The 16,397-nt window shown below is 37.2% G+C and overlaps 1 protein-coding gene across 5 annotated transcripts in view; it reads left to right on the top strand.

The window, feature by feature from the left end:
* LOC129732956 (protein spire) overlaps positions 1 to 16,397 on the top strand; it is a 308,435-nt gene that overhangs the window by 166,791 nt on the left and 125,247 nt on the right. For all 5 annotated transcript variants that reach the window (XM_055694434.1, XM_055694435.1, XM_055694437.1 and 2 more), the window contains exon 5: positions 6,711 to 6,908. In XM_055694434.1, the coding sequence (XP_055550409.1) occupies positions 6,711 to 6,908 (198 nt within the window). The remainder of the gene's footprint in view (positions 1 to 6,710; positions 6,909 to 16,397) is intronic.

The following is a 16,397-nucleotide window of genomic DNA, read 5'->3' on the forward strand; positions in this document are numbered from 1 at the left end:
ACGACGTCGTTACTAAAACATTAATGGTTTTGCCAGCCTAAGAGTCACTAAACCGCAGGTATGAAAGCAACAATTCTTAATACTATCATTAGCCATATTTATTAATGTGATAACATGTTGTTGTTTCAACTGAAAAATGCCTTCAGTTGTTCAAAAAAAGTAAAGTTTAGACATTTGCCTGCTAAGTTTTTATGTAGTAAACATAAGGTCCAGCACCGATAGCGGAATGGAGCAGCAAAGTTTTGCTTTCTGTCAACCAAACATTTAAGTTCAAAATGCTAGAATAAATAAAATTATTTCTGTTCTTTTTATTAAAAAAGAATCTATAATTTATGTTTCGAAAATAATTCTGTTGCAAAATTTGTTATTTAATTATGCATAAAAATAGATAGAAATTCAAATGTTTCCTGAAAGCAAACAGCACATTTATCACTGCACAATCTTAAAATCTTTTGGTCGGATGCATAGCTCTAATGTTCTTTTTTTCACCAGAATTTAAAATTTTCGTTTAGGGTAAATTGCAACTTTTTGTGGTAGCCAGTATATGAGCAAAGTTCCAATCAGATTTCAGACAAAGATTTTTGCAGCGTTTTGAACTTTATCGCGCACTTCTCAAGAACCACAAACTTAAATTGTATTAGAAATTTGTGACAAACTGACATCATGACTCGAAAACAGGTACATTTCATAATCATTGAAAAAAAAACACACAAAGATATCTTGCATGCTTTTTACCGAAAATACAACTTGTTTGTTTGTCGACATTAGTGGTTAGTTTTGTAGATTTGTTAGCTTAATCAGTCCTTGTACAGAAGTAAAAACGATTGTTTGTTTCTAAATCCGACAGCTTCGGTGACTTCATTTCACCTCTACTTCTCTACCCTTTGAAAAAGGGAAATAAAGTCACTGAAAGTGCCGGATTAAGAAACAAACAATCGTTTTTTTCAGCGCGATGCAGTCGATCGCGTAAAAAAGACCCCAATGTACTTTAAAGGAACGTCGGCGCCGGCCTCGTTCTTGCAATCATGTGGGAAGAGGGAAGGGATATTAGCGTTACTATTGCTGTTTTGAAAACCGTGTTAACCTCTGCATCTCCACAAAGGTCACAAGAAGGAGATTTTTGTTAGTAGGGAAGGGTACTTTGGGTAATCACCTTGATAAGAGATGGGATTATACATATAATTCCTACCCGACTTTAATAAGCTATTTCCGGTTTATTCTCTGTTCGGCCGGCTGATTATAGAAGCGCTATTAGCTTATTTACATGGTCGGCGTGCAACCAAACCAAACCAAGCGCCAAAAACATTATTTAGAGTAATCGGCGTTCAAAGTTTAACCACCCCATATGTTTTCTGGAAGCTGCTACAGAGAATTTTTGTTATAATATGATAATAATTATGAACTGTTCAAATGATTACGTTTTTTCATGGAAGTTAGATTATTAATTCTCACATCCATTTCTCACATTCAATTCTCCATTTTTAAAAATATGGCGCTTGGTTCGATCTGGTCGCATGCCGACGATATTAGTTGTTGATTTAGACCAATAACGCTGTTGAGGCCGGGCTCAAATATTTGTGGCTTATTTGAATGGAACCAGTTGTTTAACTTCCTGATTTGAGACTGATTCAAACGAACAAAAATGAAATGCTACTGGGGCCACGAACGGTTGTGTAGCATATCTCAGTGATATGCAAACACTACAGTATGTGGCTACGATTTAAACCAACATACCATAGGGAAGCTGTTGGGGCCACGCACAAATGTGAGTGGTTTATCCATTGAATATCGAAGTGTATTAAATTCTGCGATTTAAAACTGGTTTAAACCAACAATAAAGATGCTGATGGGGCCAGGCACTCGTCTGGTTTGTGTCATAACATTTTCTAATTTCTATTTATATGCATAGGTAGTTCATATCTAGGGAAACGAAGCAGATAGAAAAATTGAAAAATATTATTTGAAAAAAATATAGTTAAATCACACACAAATTAAAATCTGCTTAAGAGTGAGTATGGAAATTATGCAGGCCGCAATATTTTGATTCGTAATCCACGTAATCCAAAAATCTTTCTTTTTTGATAGTTTTTTTGAGTGCTGCTCATCTGGTTTAGAACAATCCGCTAGTTCCTATTTACACTATTCCGATTAGCAGTTCATCTTAGAACTTAGGTTAGCAGTTCTAACTTAGAATACAGTGATATGTTTTTTACATAACAACAGTTTTCTCACTTAATGATTACATAGAACTAAAACGAGCACTACACCAAGTTGAGCTTGTTGCCAGTTTTCCCAAAAGCAAATTGTTTTCCACTTCCGTTTATTTCCGATCACCTTTTTGTTTTGGCCGTTGCCCTCACTAGTTGGTATGTTTAATCGCTCACACGTTTTCCATTAATTTCATTAATATACTTTTCGTGTGTTCGATGCGATCATCTTATTTATTCTTTGCTCGTTTAATATATATTTTTCATTTTCAATTTGTTACTTGTTTGTCGTTTAGTTCTAATTGATGTAAATAGTAAGCGCTTCCATGTTTTACTAAATTATTCTGAAAGCCTTTTGTTGATACTAAACCTGATTTGAAAGTTCTACACTACCATGTGCAGGACTAAAAAATGTTTTGCAAAATCGATGTAATTTTTCTTATAATCTAAAGTAAACCTTTTTTTGCGTTACAGTTTATCACATTCTAAAACAATACATTCAATTAATCTAAATTGCATCAAATTAAGTACATTACATTACGTCACTTCACCTCACATCACATTACATCACAAAATAGCACATGACATCACGCCACATCACATCACGTCGTATCACATTGCATCATATACCTTCACATCACATTGTGTTGCATTTTTCATTAAAAAAAATAGCATATCACATTACATTACATTAAATTACTACTATACAGTACATTACATTTTTATCACTGCACATCGTATCACATTACATCACTTTACATCACATATTAGCACATAAGATCACCTTACATCATATCACATCGCATCATATCTCTCTACATCACGTTGTGTTGCATTTTCTTTGAAAAAAAAATGTACTAGTAGTTCCAAATTTGTATGAAACCGCGAAATAAAAGACTGAAAATATAACAAAGGAAAGGGTCCCAAAACGTCCGAACTTCATCCCGATATCATCCAGGTTGCGAAAAACGATTTGTTTTGTCCTTGTTTTCAGCTCTGATTATTCGAACTCCGTGTTCAATCAATCTACATTTTTCATAAGTACAATAGTAAGCATCTTTCCCAAATGGTCTCGAGGTACGATGCTGGTCTACCACGCCAGTCGTCGTAGACTCGAATCTCTGAGACTGTAAGTGTCAGTAGGATTATAGCGCTAGCCCCGCAATTGTTCTGTACACCAAAAGTCTGTGCATAATAAATAGAAAGACGAGCTCTCCAAGGCTTTGCGTCGCTTACGGTTAATAGCATCATAATACAATTGTAATTGTGATTACAATTTTGCGCATTTTGGTGGACGTGTAGCTAATTTTATAGTCGATTGCTACAAGCAATAAGGCAATTCATTGTAAACTAACTGAGTTATAAGCATTTGAAATTGAACAATGTTCGTGTGTTTTTGTTTTCCCTCATCGCAGAATGTTGCCGTAATTTTTCGTCAAAATGACTCGTACACAAAGATAAGACGTAATTTTACGTCAAAATGACTCGTACACAAAGATCAAGGCGAGTTCCTCACGTTTAAGCTAAATATCTGTGGTAAACAAGCATTTTTCTTAAAAAAAGTAATTTTTGAAGAGTTCCATAATAGTCATTGAAACAAGGCAGTGTTGCACTATTTTGATTCACTTTGATTCTAATGTGATTTTCACAAATTCAAGCACCTAATCAACAATTACGAACATTGTCTAAGCAGGAACGTGCATCGTAGCCCTGAACGGAGGCCAAATAGCTAGACAAAAGGGCTTTGAAAATTACTGTTTGTTTGCATTATACCTGATATGTCAATCCTCCAAATACTTCTTGCAACTCATTCATTGATCCAGCAGATGATAACCTTATAAGCCTACGTTTAAAGATCATAAAGACACTCGATTATACGGTATGGTCTGTAACAACTCTTCACTGAAGCACCCAAATATTTATCAAACTTCACGGAGCATAAAAGTTTCATACGTGACTATACAAAGCGGCAATTCCAGTAGTCCGATTTGCTGTAAGGCTCTTCTAGAAATCACCCAACAAACATCGCGAATAAAAGCAGCTCTGCCTTCGACTGTTGTGTACCTACATTGGATGATGCTCTTTCGCGCGTAGGTACCTACAACGATACAATTAATCATCGTACAATAAATGACTGCCCGATTTATACAGCTTGTGTGCTAAACAATCACACAAGGAGCGTGGTTGGAGCCATGAGTCGTACTCTGCCAAACAATGATCCGACTCAGGTTACCGGTACACGAGGAAGTTGCACTTAGCCTTTTTTTATTGTTCACTGATCTTCGTAACAAAAACGAGTGTTGATTCCGAACTTTGGAGGCGAGCAATTCGAATCATCACCTAAACGGTAATCATACTTCTTGGCAGGTAGCGGTTATTTGTTCGTGAAACAACGCGCCTATTGTACGCCCCTAACATCCAGCCTTAAATTCAAATGGGCCAACGTGAAATGTAAAACAAACTTAGATGCTAGAGTCGTACTATTGTTGGCCGAGTCTCTGGAGTTTCCGTGTGTCGTTCATCATTCAAGGTCTGGTGTGGCGTGAAATGCGACCACGGGTTGCTTTCCATAAACCATCATCCCACACGTGATGACAAACGAAGCTGGAACCAAGCAGTGCATTGTTCGGGCGGTAATTACAGGGCAGCACACTTTACAATTGTCAAGGCCACTGCTGCCGCCGATGATGCAATGAATGGTGGCGGTTGGATAATAATTTAGTGCGTACGCGTTTGTCGATGAATGGTAACTGCAGGTAGTAATTTTATTGTTTCTCTTTGGCCTTGAATAAGTAGATTTTATTGCATAGGGACCATCTCTTGTCTACTAGCAAAAAAAACTATTTTGTCACGCAAGGCAACATTTATATAACAATCACGCATTCTACATTTAATTATTTTGCTCTAAATTATTCGTCAAGCAAAATATTTTTGTATTTCTAATTTTTAATTAAGCAAGTAAGTTTTTTTTTGTCTGGCCTCAACTGAAAATTGTCCGTTGTGTGTATTCTACCAACTTGAAACTAATGAACCTTAATGCCCATCAATAGAAAACTGACTAGCGGTTTTCGCGACAGAAATATATAAAACCTCCGCTATATAAGAAGGTACAGATAACCCAACATTTGCATTTAATTGAACAGTAAAGCGGCACTTTAAACGTTAACAACTTTTAAATAACTAACCTTCAAACACTACAATTAGGCCATTTCAATTGAGTAAACTAATTAGGTATAAGAAAGAATTAACTTGCTGGCCCGAAGCTAAGTTTGGACTCTCCTACTGTGGTCTGAAGAATGAGCTGAACCAATCGCAAAATAAAGAAATCACGGGACTAGTATTTGCGTTTAACCAATAAAAAAGGTTTATAATACCAACAAGCATGAAATTTACTCCTGCGTTACTGAGGTTTAATTTCGGAACGGAATGCAGCACCTGGGCTTTGCTTTATTTGTGTAGTTAAAATTTCTCTTAACTGAACACAGACATAGGTTGCACGGCAATTTCGATCTAGGTTAGAATCTGAATTTGCCAAAAATATTGTTTTGAAAAAAGTATGTTTTGATTATAATTTTTGCTTCGATTTTTCACCTATTTTTTAATTATTTCACTCATAATTGTAAAAAATACAATTTTAGAAAAAAAAACGTTATTCTCCCATATACAAGATTTGTCCGCTAAAACCAGCTATTTTTTGGAAACCATTGTTTTACGCTTAACAAATAAATGATACATTTTAGTATTATTCCATACCTCGTTATTACAAACAACGGGTTACGGTATTGAAAAATACTATTTAGGTTAATGTAACATCATTTCTCACGCTAGAACTCTCTTTGTAACTTTTATAGCGTTGCGTAATTATGCGAAAAATAAAAGAAGGTAGTGCAGTCACAAATTTATAGCATTGCTTGTTCCTTGTAACAAGTCAACAGATCGCAGCTTCCCGTTCCATCCGTGCGACTTCCACTCAACTTGATTGATATTCCCGTTACGTGACGAAGAATAGCCGCGAGAAACCAGCTCGGGGCACAATTACATAAATAAATTGTCCACTCCGCAGTTGTTTCCTTTATCTGATTCATTCGAGATGCCTCTTTTAGTTTGCATGTTACATAAGAAAGCAGTATAGTCTGTACCAGGGTGACAGACAGCCACTCAGTAGCATCAACAATGGACGGCCCGGCAGCCTCGGTTCGTTTTTTTTTCGTCTAGATAACACCCGGAAAACGCATCGCCAACCAGCAGCGATGATACTCGTTTTGAGACTGGTTCGCAAAAAAAATCCTCGAGTGAGTGGGCATCTCTGCACCAGACAATGGCCACCTATCGCGCTTATCGCAATTGCATTATCGAGTAGATTTTTCACCCTGATTGTTAAAACCACTTGCTAGCGGGCGCAGAGATTCAACATGCTTTTTTCTCGCCTTATTTATCGTCTCGCTGAATCCATACGTAACATTTAACGAATGATTCTTTTTCTGTTTTTTTTTTTTCATGCAGTCTTGCTCGTTACGTGTGTCCCCCCCATCCAAGCCGGAAGACCACTACCGGGCCGTATGCCGGGCACTAGCCACCGAAACCCTCGAACTAAGAACGTTCCTACAGCGTGTATGTCAGGGCGACGCAGAAATTCTCCGACTAAAGGCTCAAGCTGAAACGTCCGGAAAGGAGCTGGAGAAACTCCATTTAGGTGATTGGGTAAGTGAAAACTTTTTACTCGGCGATAGGCCAACAGGGATGATGATCACGTGCGTCTTGTGTATTTACTGACGTGACCGTCCATACCAAAACGGCATGCGATGACCCCGTGTGCCATCTGTTATAGCTAGTCTGCTCAACTTTGACCCAAATTCTTCGAAAGTGGTCGACGCAGCGGTGGCGGTGGAGGTTACTATTGCACGCAAACGAGTGGGGACGCGCTAAGAAAACCGATCCAACATAGAAAAGCGAAAGTCCATTAATTTGCTGTTTATTGTTGTTGTTTACGAAATCGAGATCGAAAGTCGTCCACCAAATGCCCGCTGACCGGCACCAAACCGACCATGCATTCATCCGTCCACTCATCTATCTATCCATCGTACGTCTGATTCTTGAAGTTCACACCGAGTGGGCAGCAGTCCAACGCTGGATGATGCTGCTGCTGCCCTCCCGAGACGAGAGAATGCATTCGGTTTTCTATTTATGTAGGGGGGGGGGGGGGGGGGGGCAGCTGGATTCGAATGCGCACCTCCAATCAAAGGTGATGATGATGCATTTTGGTGGGTTCCAGCGCCGGTGTGTGATTGAAAGCTGAAATTTTCGGAGCTAGGCAGGGTTATAAAATAACAGATCGGGGGCGCTATTAACGGCTGTTTTGATTGAGATCTGTCTAGGAGAAGGGAAACTCTACGAGATTATTTCCTCTGCAGCCCCGACAGTAATAATGAAAAGTGATAGTGGTGTATTGCACGATTGTACTTTGAAAAATGCACGTGTACACTCACCTTACTATATTATCGCTATTTTCATGTTGCCAGAATTGCAACACTCACTCAAAAAGGACCATGAGAGTAACTCAGAAAAAATCACAAAAGTAACTCATAAAAGTAAAGAAAATATAAAAAAAAATAATAAAAATATTGGAAAGAGTAGTGAAAATAAAACAGGCAAAAAGTTGGAATGTCCAAAAGTAAAAATCTTCAAAAGTTTAAAAATCAAAATATAAAAGGTCAGGAGGAAAAAATCAATAAACTCAATCAAGAATGTAAAGCTAATGAAATAAAATGATCATGATAGTTAAAATTGTTAACTTGGGAAATTGAATAATAATAATAATTATAAAAGTTAAAACGGTTAAAAACTCAATAACTTAAGAAATAAAAAAAGGAAGGGTGAAGAATTTGAAAACTAATCACGTTAACGAGGCAAAAGTTTAAATAAAGAGAGTCAAAATTGTTCGATGAAATTGAAAAAAAACAAAAGCAAAAAATCGGAAAAGTTAAAAGTTCAGAAAGACGTAAAGTAGACAGCCGAAAAATCTGAAAAATCAATAGTCAAAATACAGAACTATAATAGAAAAAAAAAATCAATCAAAAATAAAACCTGTAGTTCCGAATTGATTTTACTAATCAAAACGTCACAAAGTCAAAAATTTCAAAAACTCAAAAGTTAACAAAAAATTAAAAAAACACTTCGAACAATCACAAACAAACAATCGAACAGTCAAAAACTCAAAAAGTCGATCTTTTGAACGGCCTAAAAAGTCACAAAATTAAAAACTGCCATAATTATGAAAAATCAAATATCAAAACTAAAAAGGAGTTTGAAAAATTAGAATGTGACACAATTAGGTAGTCAAAAACTCAACGAGGCAAAAATTCAAAATGTCAAATATATAAAAAAAATATATAAAATATATTAATATATAAAAAATATAAATTTATAAAATAAAATATCAGAAAACCAAGCGAAGTGAAACAAAACAACGAATAACATAAAAGACAATAAAACAAATAAACAAAATAAAAAAGAACCAAAAATATCGAAAATGAAACAAAGAGAAAATTTTCTCAGCGGTGAAAATATCAGAAAGTCAAAAACCAAAAAATCTATGAATGGCAAAATGGGAATTTGAAAAATCAAAATATAATGGAAGTCACATAAAATGAATATTGAAAAAGACAATCAAAATAGTAGTCAAAAACAAACGAATAACAAAAATGACAGCAAAGCAAAAAAGTTCAAAAAATCAAAAAAATGCTGAATAATGTGAAAAACAAAAGCAAAAGTAGAAAATCGAAAAAATCTAAAAGTTTAGAAAGTCAGAGCTGATATCACATATTATCAAAATGGCAAACAAATCTAAATAAAAAAAAACAAAATGTCAAAAGTGAGCGAAAAGTCGGAAAGGCAACAGTCAAAAAACCAGAAAACTTAATAAGGCGTCATCCATAAATTACGCAACGCAAAAACCGTTTTTACCCTCATTCCTCTATATATAACAAATCGTAACGGCACCATTTACTCCCTAATAAAAATTTTGTTACGCAGTAGAAAAATTTGCTTTATAAAAATGCTCGTTTTTGGAGTAAAATTCTAGACTTCCCGAGGATTTTTTGTTACGTAACGCTGATCTTATGTCCACCCCTTCCCTCTGTAATAATTTGTAACTCTCAACGGGGGGGGGGGGGGGGCTTGTCGTGAATCAATAGGATAAATAGTCAAAAGTCAAAAGGAAAATGGTCAGAACAAAAAAAAAAACAAAAAAAAGCAAAAATTGAAGAATGTAAAAAATAAAGTCACAAAGATAAAAATTCAACAAATTAAAAATCAAACTGGAAAACAATCAAACAGTGTAAAACTCAAAAAATCTATACATTGAATGGTTTAAAAGTAATAAAATCAAAAAGTTAAAGACTTGAAAAGTGAAAAAAGTACAAAAATGGAAAAGCAATTACCTAGCCAAAAACTCAACGAGGCTAGAGGTCTGGATATGTTTGACTTCTTGCCTCGTTAAGGTTAGAGATCAAAATTTTGGACAATAAAAGGTCAGACAGTTAAAAACCCAAAAAAAAAAAACAAGAATCAAAAATTGGAGAACCTGAAAATTAAAGAAAAAAATATGGAAGCCATAAAAGAACAAAAAAAAACTAATATTACAATAAAATCCATAAAGTGAATGAAATAAAAAAAAATCAAAAAAGTCAAAAATGCCAACAAATATAAAAAAAAAAACACAAAGAAAAAAAAATCGAGAAAGGTCAAACAATTGAAAACGTCAAAGGATGCAAAAATCAAAAAGCCAAAATCTCCGGGAGTCAAAAAGCTAATAAAACACAAAATCGAAACGGCAAACCTTCCAAACAAAGTCGTAAAGTCAATAATGTGAAAAGTACAAAACTGTCATGAAATTATTTTTTAAAAGTCGAAACTCAAAAACTCTCTAGGTCAGATACTCAAAATAAGAAAGGCCTAGAACTAAATATAATAAAAAAAAAATTAATGTAAAACAATCCAAGAGTAACAAAGTCAATAACTCAAAACATCAAACTGGCAAACAATTAAAGAGTCGAAGGCTCAAGAAGTCAAAGTATCAAAAGGTTAAAAAGTCACAAAATCAAAAAGGAAAAAAGTTGAAATGTTCGAAAATCTGGAACATAAACTCAACGAGGCAAGAATTAAAATAAACAAAAAGAGAACAGAAAAGAAAGTCAGCTTATTAAACAGTAAAAATACTACAAGGTATACAGCCCTAGGGTTGTATGAAATGGTGACGTGGGACTAAGCACTGTAACTAGAAGGATTTTTGAATACAAAGGTTACAGAATCTGCAGACAGCGACAATTCGTTTCTACTGTGGTTTAAGTATTTTTTTATACGCAGCCTCAACACTCGAAAGAACTTCGATTACACTTAACGATATTGTGTAGTGTTTTTTTGTGAGAACAACATTTATTTAACAAGGCACAAGCGTGTCGTTGTTATTATAGAAGCACCAAGAATTTCGCGCAATGCGTCTGAATCAGAATTGACTCTATTTACTCATAAACCAAATCCAACAATACCTACGTTATCATAATGCATGATTTTGTCTCATTTAACTCTGATAAAACTGAATTTATTATATAAATCTTATAATGGAAATAATTTCGATGTCGTTACATAGGTTCACTCATAGGGAAACATAAGAAGATATGTTGAACAAAATAATCAACAAATTCCAGCGAAAAATTATAACAATCAACAATTGTAAGGAAGCTAAAGTTCGAAATGATCAATTTCTGTTTTTTGTTTGACAATTTTTCTCATTTGCCAACAATTACATTCACTGTATTACGATGACAGCTAATATACGTAAAAATATGTTTTGTTAAAGTGAAAACAAAAATATATCATCTAACGATGTTGAAATGAAAACAAAGATTCTAAATAGATCCTAGTAAATTGACCTGTTGGGACGGGGAAACTCTAACCATTTTTTTTTTGATATTGATACAGAAAATACCACAGAGAATGGTTGGTGTCCATTCACATCGTCTGTGCTAGGAATGCTCGCGTGTGATTGGTTCATTGTTCGCGTAAATTTTCTTGTAACTTTTTATCAATTTTCACCGTTGAGCAGTGAAATAATAATGATGGCTAGCGTATTATAAAATTGTTACACGTTTTATCTATCCAACAATATATTGGTTATTGTTATCCATCATGAGGTTATGCTGTTATTATCGTTTGAAATCTGACGCAACCTTTGCCAGTTTCGTTCCCTATTTTACAGAATGCATCCCAGTATAGAAAACAAAGACGTAGTCCCACGTCAAAACCAAGGATTGAGACAGTTAAAAATTGGAGAAAACCCCTGCGAAAGTCATAGAAAAGATCATGTATAACAAAGTCATTAAAGCGATCAAAATTAAAAAAAGTTAAGAATACCGAAAAATGTGAGAAAAAAATTTAAATCAAAAAGGTCAAACAATTTAGAAAGACGAGGATAAAAATATCAAGAAGCTAAAATTTCAAGGAGTCAAAAAACTAAATGGACACAAAATCAAAATAGCAAATAGTTGGCAAAAAAAACAACAAAAAATTGAGCAAACGAAAAGACTAAAATGCCAAAAGCTCAGAAAGTCGTAAAATCAAAGTGTCAAAGAAAAAAACAGGAAAGTAATTAAGTTAAAAAATACACTGTAGTTTAAAAATAGTTTATTTGACACGGCACGATACAAATTATGTTTAACTGAGCCAAGTACATGTTTTTTTTTAATTCTAAGTTAGCAGGGAAAAGAGGGAGGCCCATTTTTTATATCTCGCGGCCGACTACGAGCTAGTGGGGATTTAAGGTGAGAGGAGGGGAGTTACAATTTTGATTTTAACTATATTGAGTTACAGGATTCATTTATTTGTACATGGCTAAGCAGTGATGTTCCATTTGAGCAGTTTTGGTCTGAGGTGTCTGCGTGAACATGAAGGAGCCGAGTCTACGTTTTAGTGTCTCCACCATGGTGTATCATTTTCATTCATTTTATGACGGGAATTGTAATCTAGCAAATAGATAAAAAAAATCAAATTTTAATTCCAGCGTTTTTTATAAACCCGTATAGCTGTGTCATGTACTGGAGATCACCGCTCCCCAGAATGTCTCTAACGGGTACGTTCGGTTGTTTTCCTCGGGCCCGAAGGGAATCTATAAGCTCGGACCTAACACCACAGTATTCGGTACACGACCAAACAACATGCTCGATGTCATGGTAGCCATCGCCACAAACGCAGTGATTACTGTCTACAAGCCCTATACGAAAGAGATGCGTGTTTAACGTGTAGTGATTGGACATAAGTCTGGACATCACGCGAATGAAGTCCCGACCTACATCCAACACCTTGAACCATGCTTTCGTCGATACCTTAGGAAAAATGGAATGTAGCCACCGTCCCAGTTCATCTGAGTTCCATGATAATTGCCAACTGTTGAGTGTTCTCTGACGCAAAATGCTATAAAATTCATCATAAGCAATTGGTCTTACATAAATATCGCCATCAATAGCACCCACCTTAGCTAAAGCTTCAGCCTTTTCATTGCCCGGAATGGAACAATGAGAAGGGACCCACGCTAAGGTAACCCGGTAATTTTTATCTGTTAAAGCACTTAAAAACCGCCGTATTTTCCCCAGGAAATACGGGGTGTGCTTCACAGGCTTCATCGATCGCAGAGCCTCAATGGAACTGAGACTGTCTGTGAAGATGAAGTAGTGGTCTATGGGCAGGGTTTCGATGATCCCAAGAGAGTACTGAATAGCAGCAAGTTCTGCGACGTACACGGAAGCAGGAGCATCGAGTTTGTAGGAGGCGGTAAAGTTTTCGTGGAAAACACCGAAGCCAGTGGACTCATCTAGATTAGATCCGTCAGTGTAAAACCTTTTATCACAACTAACATGTTCAAACTTATTGGAAAAAATCTTAGGGATCTCTTGGGGTCGCAATTGATCCGGGATACCAGAAATGTCTTGTTTCATGGTGGTGTCGAAGAATATAGCATTATTAGAAGTATCTAAAAGTGCGACATTGGAGGAATCGTATGAAGAAGGATTAATATCTTGAGCCATATAGTCAAAATATAAAGTCATAAATCTGGATTGAGATTGAAGGTCGACCAACCTCTCGAAATTTTCAATTACTAATGGGTTCATAACTGTGTATCGAATTAGTAACCGGTAAGAGAGATTCCAAAAACGATGCTTCAACGGAAGAATACCCGCTAACACTTCAAGACTCATCGTATGGGTCGACTGCATGCAACCCAAGGCAATACGCAAACAACGATATTGTTTTCTCTCTAATTTTATAATGTGCGTGTTCGCGGCGGAGCGAAAGCAGAAACAGCCGTACTCAAGAACTGACAATATCGTTGTTTGGTATAACCTTAGAGGGTCTCCTGGGTGAGCACCCCACCAAGTTCCTGTAATCGTACGAAGAAAATTTATCCTCTGTTGGCATTTTTGTGTCAGATACCTAATATGACAAGCCCAGGTGCATTTAGAGTCGAACCAGACCCCGAGATATTTAGCGACTAAAACCTGAGAGATCGTTTTACCCGTTAGTAGGAGCTGCAGCTGAGCTGGGTTATGCTTCCTAGAAAAAACGACCAGCTCAGTTTTCTCCGGAGAGAATTCGATACCCAGCTTAAGAGCCCATTCAGACAAATTGTCTAAGGTATCTTGCAATGGTCCTTGCAGATCGCGTGCATGAATTTGCAAGACAGTCATCGATGTCATTGACGTAAAAATTATATAAGAGAGGACTTAAACATGAGCCCTGGGGGAGGCCCATGTAACTAATTCGGGAAGTTGTCAAATCGCCATGTGAGAAATACATATGCTTTTCTGACAACAAATTGAGCAAAAAGTTATTCAAATTTGGTGAAAGTCCCAGCGAATGAAGTTTCGCGCTTAAAACTTCTACAGAGACAGAGTCAAAAGCCCCCTTAATATCCATGAACGCAGAAGCCATTTGCTCTTTTCGAGCAAAGGCTAGTTGAATTTCAGTAAAAAGCAACGCTAGGCAATCGTTCGTCCCTTTGCCCCGGCGAAAGCCAAATTGAGTGTCTGAAAGTAACCCGTTTGTTTCGACCCATTTGTCTAACCGTAAGAGGATCATTTTCTCCATTAATTTCCGGAGGCAAGAGAGCATCGCAATCGCCCTATATGAATTGTGATCAGAGGCAGGTTTTCCGGGTTTCCGAATAGCAATGACTTTTACCTCCCTCCAGTCATGCGGAACAATATTTAGCTCAAGAAACTTGTTGAACAAATTCAACAAGCGTCTTTTTGCAGAGTCGGGTAGATTCTTCAACAGGTTGAATTTTATTCTATCTAACCCTGGAGCCTTATTGTTGCACGACAGAAGAGCCATTGAAAATTCCAACATCGAAAATGGAGGCTCTTCCGTAGTTACTAAAAACGCGTCGCGAAAGGTTTTCTGTTCCGGTACAGAGTCCGGACAGACCTTTTTGGCAAAATCGAGTATCCAGCGATCTGAATACTCCTCACTCTCATTCGAAACGTCACGGTTCCGCATGCGCCTGGCGGTATCCCAAAGAGTGCTCATCGCTGTTTCCCTCGACAACGCGTTTACGAACCGCCGCCAGTACGCGCGTTTTTTCGCCTTTACTAAGCTCTTCATCTGCCTGCCCTGTGCCTCGTACTTTCGAAGCAGGTTGATAGTACCGTACTCCCGGTAGTCCTTATACGCCGCGGACCTTCGCGCGTACAGCTCAGAGCACTCTTTGTCCCACCATTTGTTGGGAGGGCGCTGCCTAATCGTTACCCCGGGTATCGGTTTCGTCTGAGCTTGAGTCGCGGCGTCGATTATCAAGCCAGCTAAGAACGCGTATTCTTCCTCCGGAGGAAGTTCCTCGTGAGTCTCGACAGATTGCGCTATAATAGACTCATAACACTTCCAATCAATATTACGTGTAAGGTCGTAGGAAATATTGATTGGGTTCGGGGGAGTTGAACCATTAGCAATTGATATAACGATTGGAAGATGATCACTACCGTGGGGATCGTTGATTACTTTCCACTGGCAATCTAACGCTAGTGATGTCGAGCAGAGGGATAGGTCAAGCACGCTTTCATGTGCTGGAGGATTAGGTACACGTGTCGCTTCCCCAGTATTCAAAACTGTCATATTGAAGTCGTCGATCTAATTACAGATTAAAGAAGATCGGTTGTCGTCGTACAGCGACCCCCATAGCGAACAGTGAGAGTTAAAATCTCCCAAAATCAAAAAAGGTGCAGGAAGCAATTCTGCTATATCAAGGAGTTGCTTCTGTTCAATCCGCGCGGATGGGGGAATATATAATGAAACAAGGCAAAGGTCTTTTCCATTCATATTCGTTTGAATGGCAACAACTTCAATATTCGAGATCGAGGGGAGGTTGATTCTGAAAAAAGAATAGCACTTTTTGATCCCTAAAAGTACCCCTCCACCGTGTGAGTCTCGATCTCGACGAATGATGTTGAAATCGTGGAAATTAAGTTGGTCATTTGAATTGAGAAAAGTTTCACAGAGCGCGAACGCATCACAATTGTATGTGTTTATCAAATGTGAAAATAAATCGAATTTGAAGATGATACTTCTGCAGTTTCACTGTAACACAGTGACAAAATTCCTAACCTCTTTCGACGTATTAGTCATCGAAAGATACGATAGCTGAAATGAGGGGCCAAGTTGCTGTGAGTTGCTTCAAATAGGTTTTCACTGTAGGGAGAAGGGCAAGAAGAATATTTTGTAGGGGATCTGGTATGTTGAATGTTTTAAATATCCAGTCCACAATATCAGAGAATTTTATGAACCCTGTTTTTTTTATGTCTTCTGATCGAGAAATGGGTGCACGAGGGGTTTTTGGTGCCCCAGGAAGCGGTGGGTACTCCTGGTTTGATTTGAAATTAAAACCGGGGGGCACTTGCTTCGGTTTTTCTTCACCGCTTCCTTTTTGTGTTGTCTTATTGGTCATTCCGCTAGGGGTTATTTTACGACCTTTGCGAGAAAGATTAGGAGAGTTGAGCATTCTCCTCTTCCTAGATCCCTCTGGCAAGGCATAAGAACACCCTTCGACGGGATCGTCAGATGTACCCTCATCGGTTGGCAAAAAGGAAAAGATGTTTCCTGTCGAGGGTGGCTCAGCCCTCTTAAGCATTTCTGCAAAAGAGCGCT

The sequence above is a fragment of the Wyeomyia smithii genome, chromosome 3 (assembly GCF_029784165.1).
Source record: "Wyeomyia smithii strain HCP4-BCI-WySm-NY-G18 chromosome 3, ASM2978416v1, whole genome shotgun sequence".
Taxonomy (NCBI): domain Eukaryota; kingdom Metazoa; phylum Arthropoda; class Insecta; order Diptera; family Culicidae; genus Wyeomyia; species Wyeomyia smithii.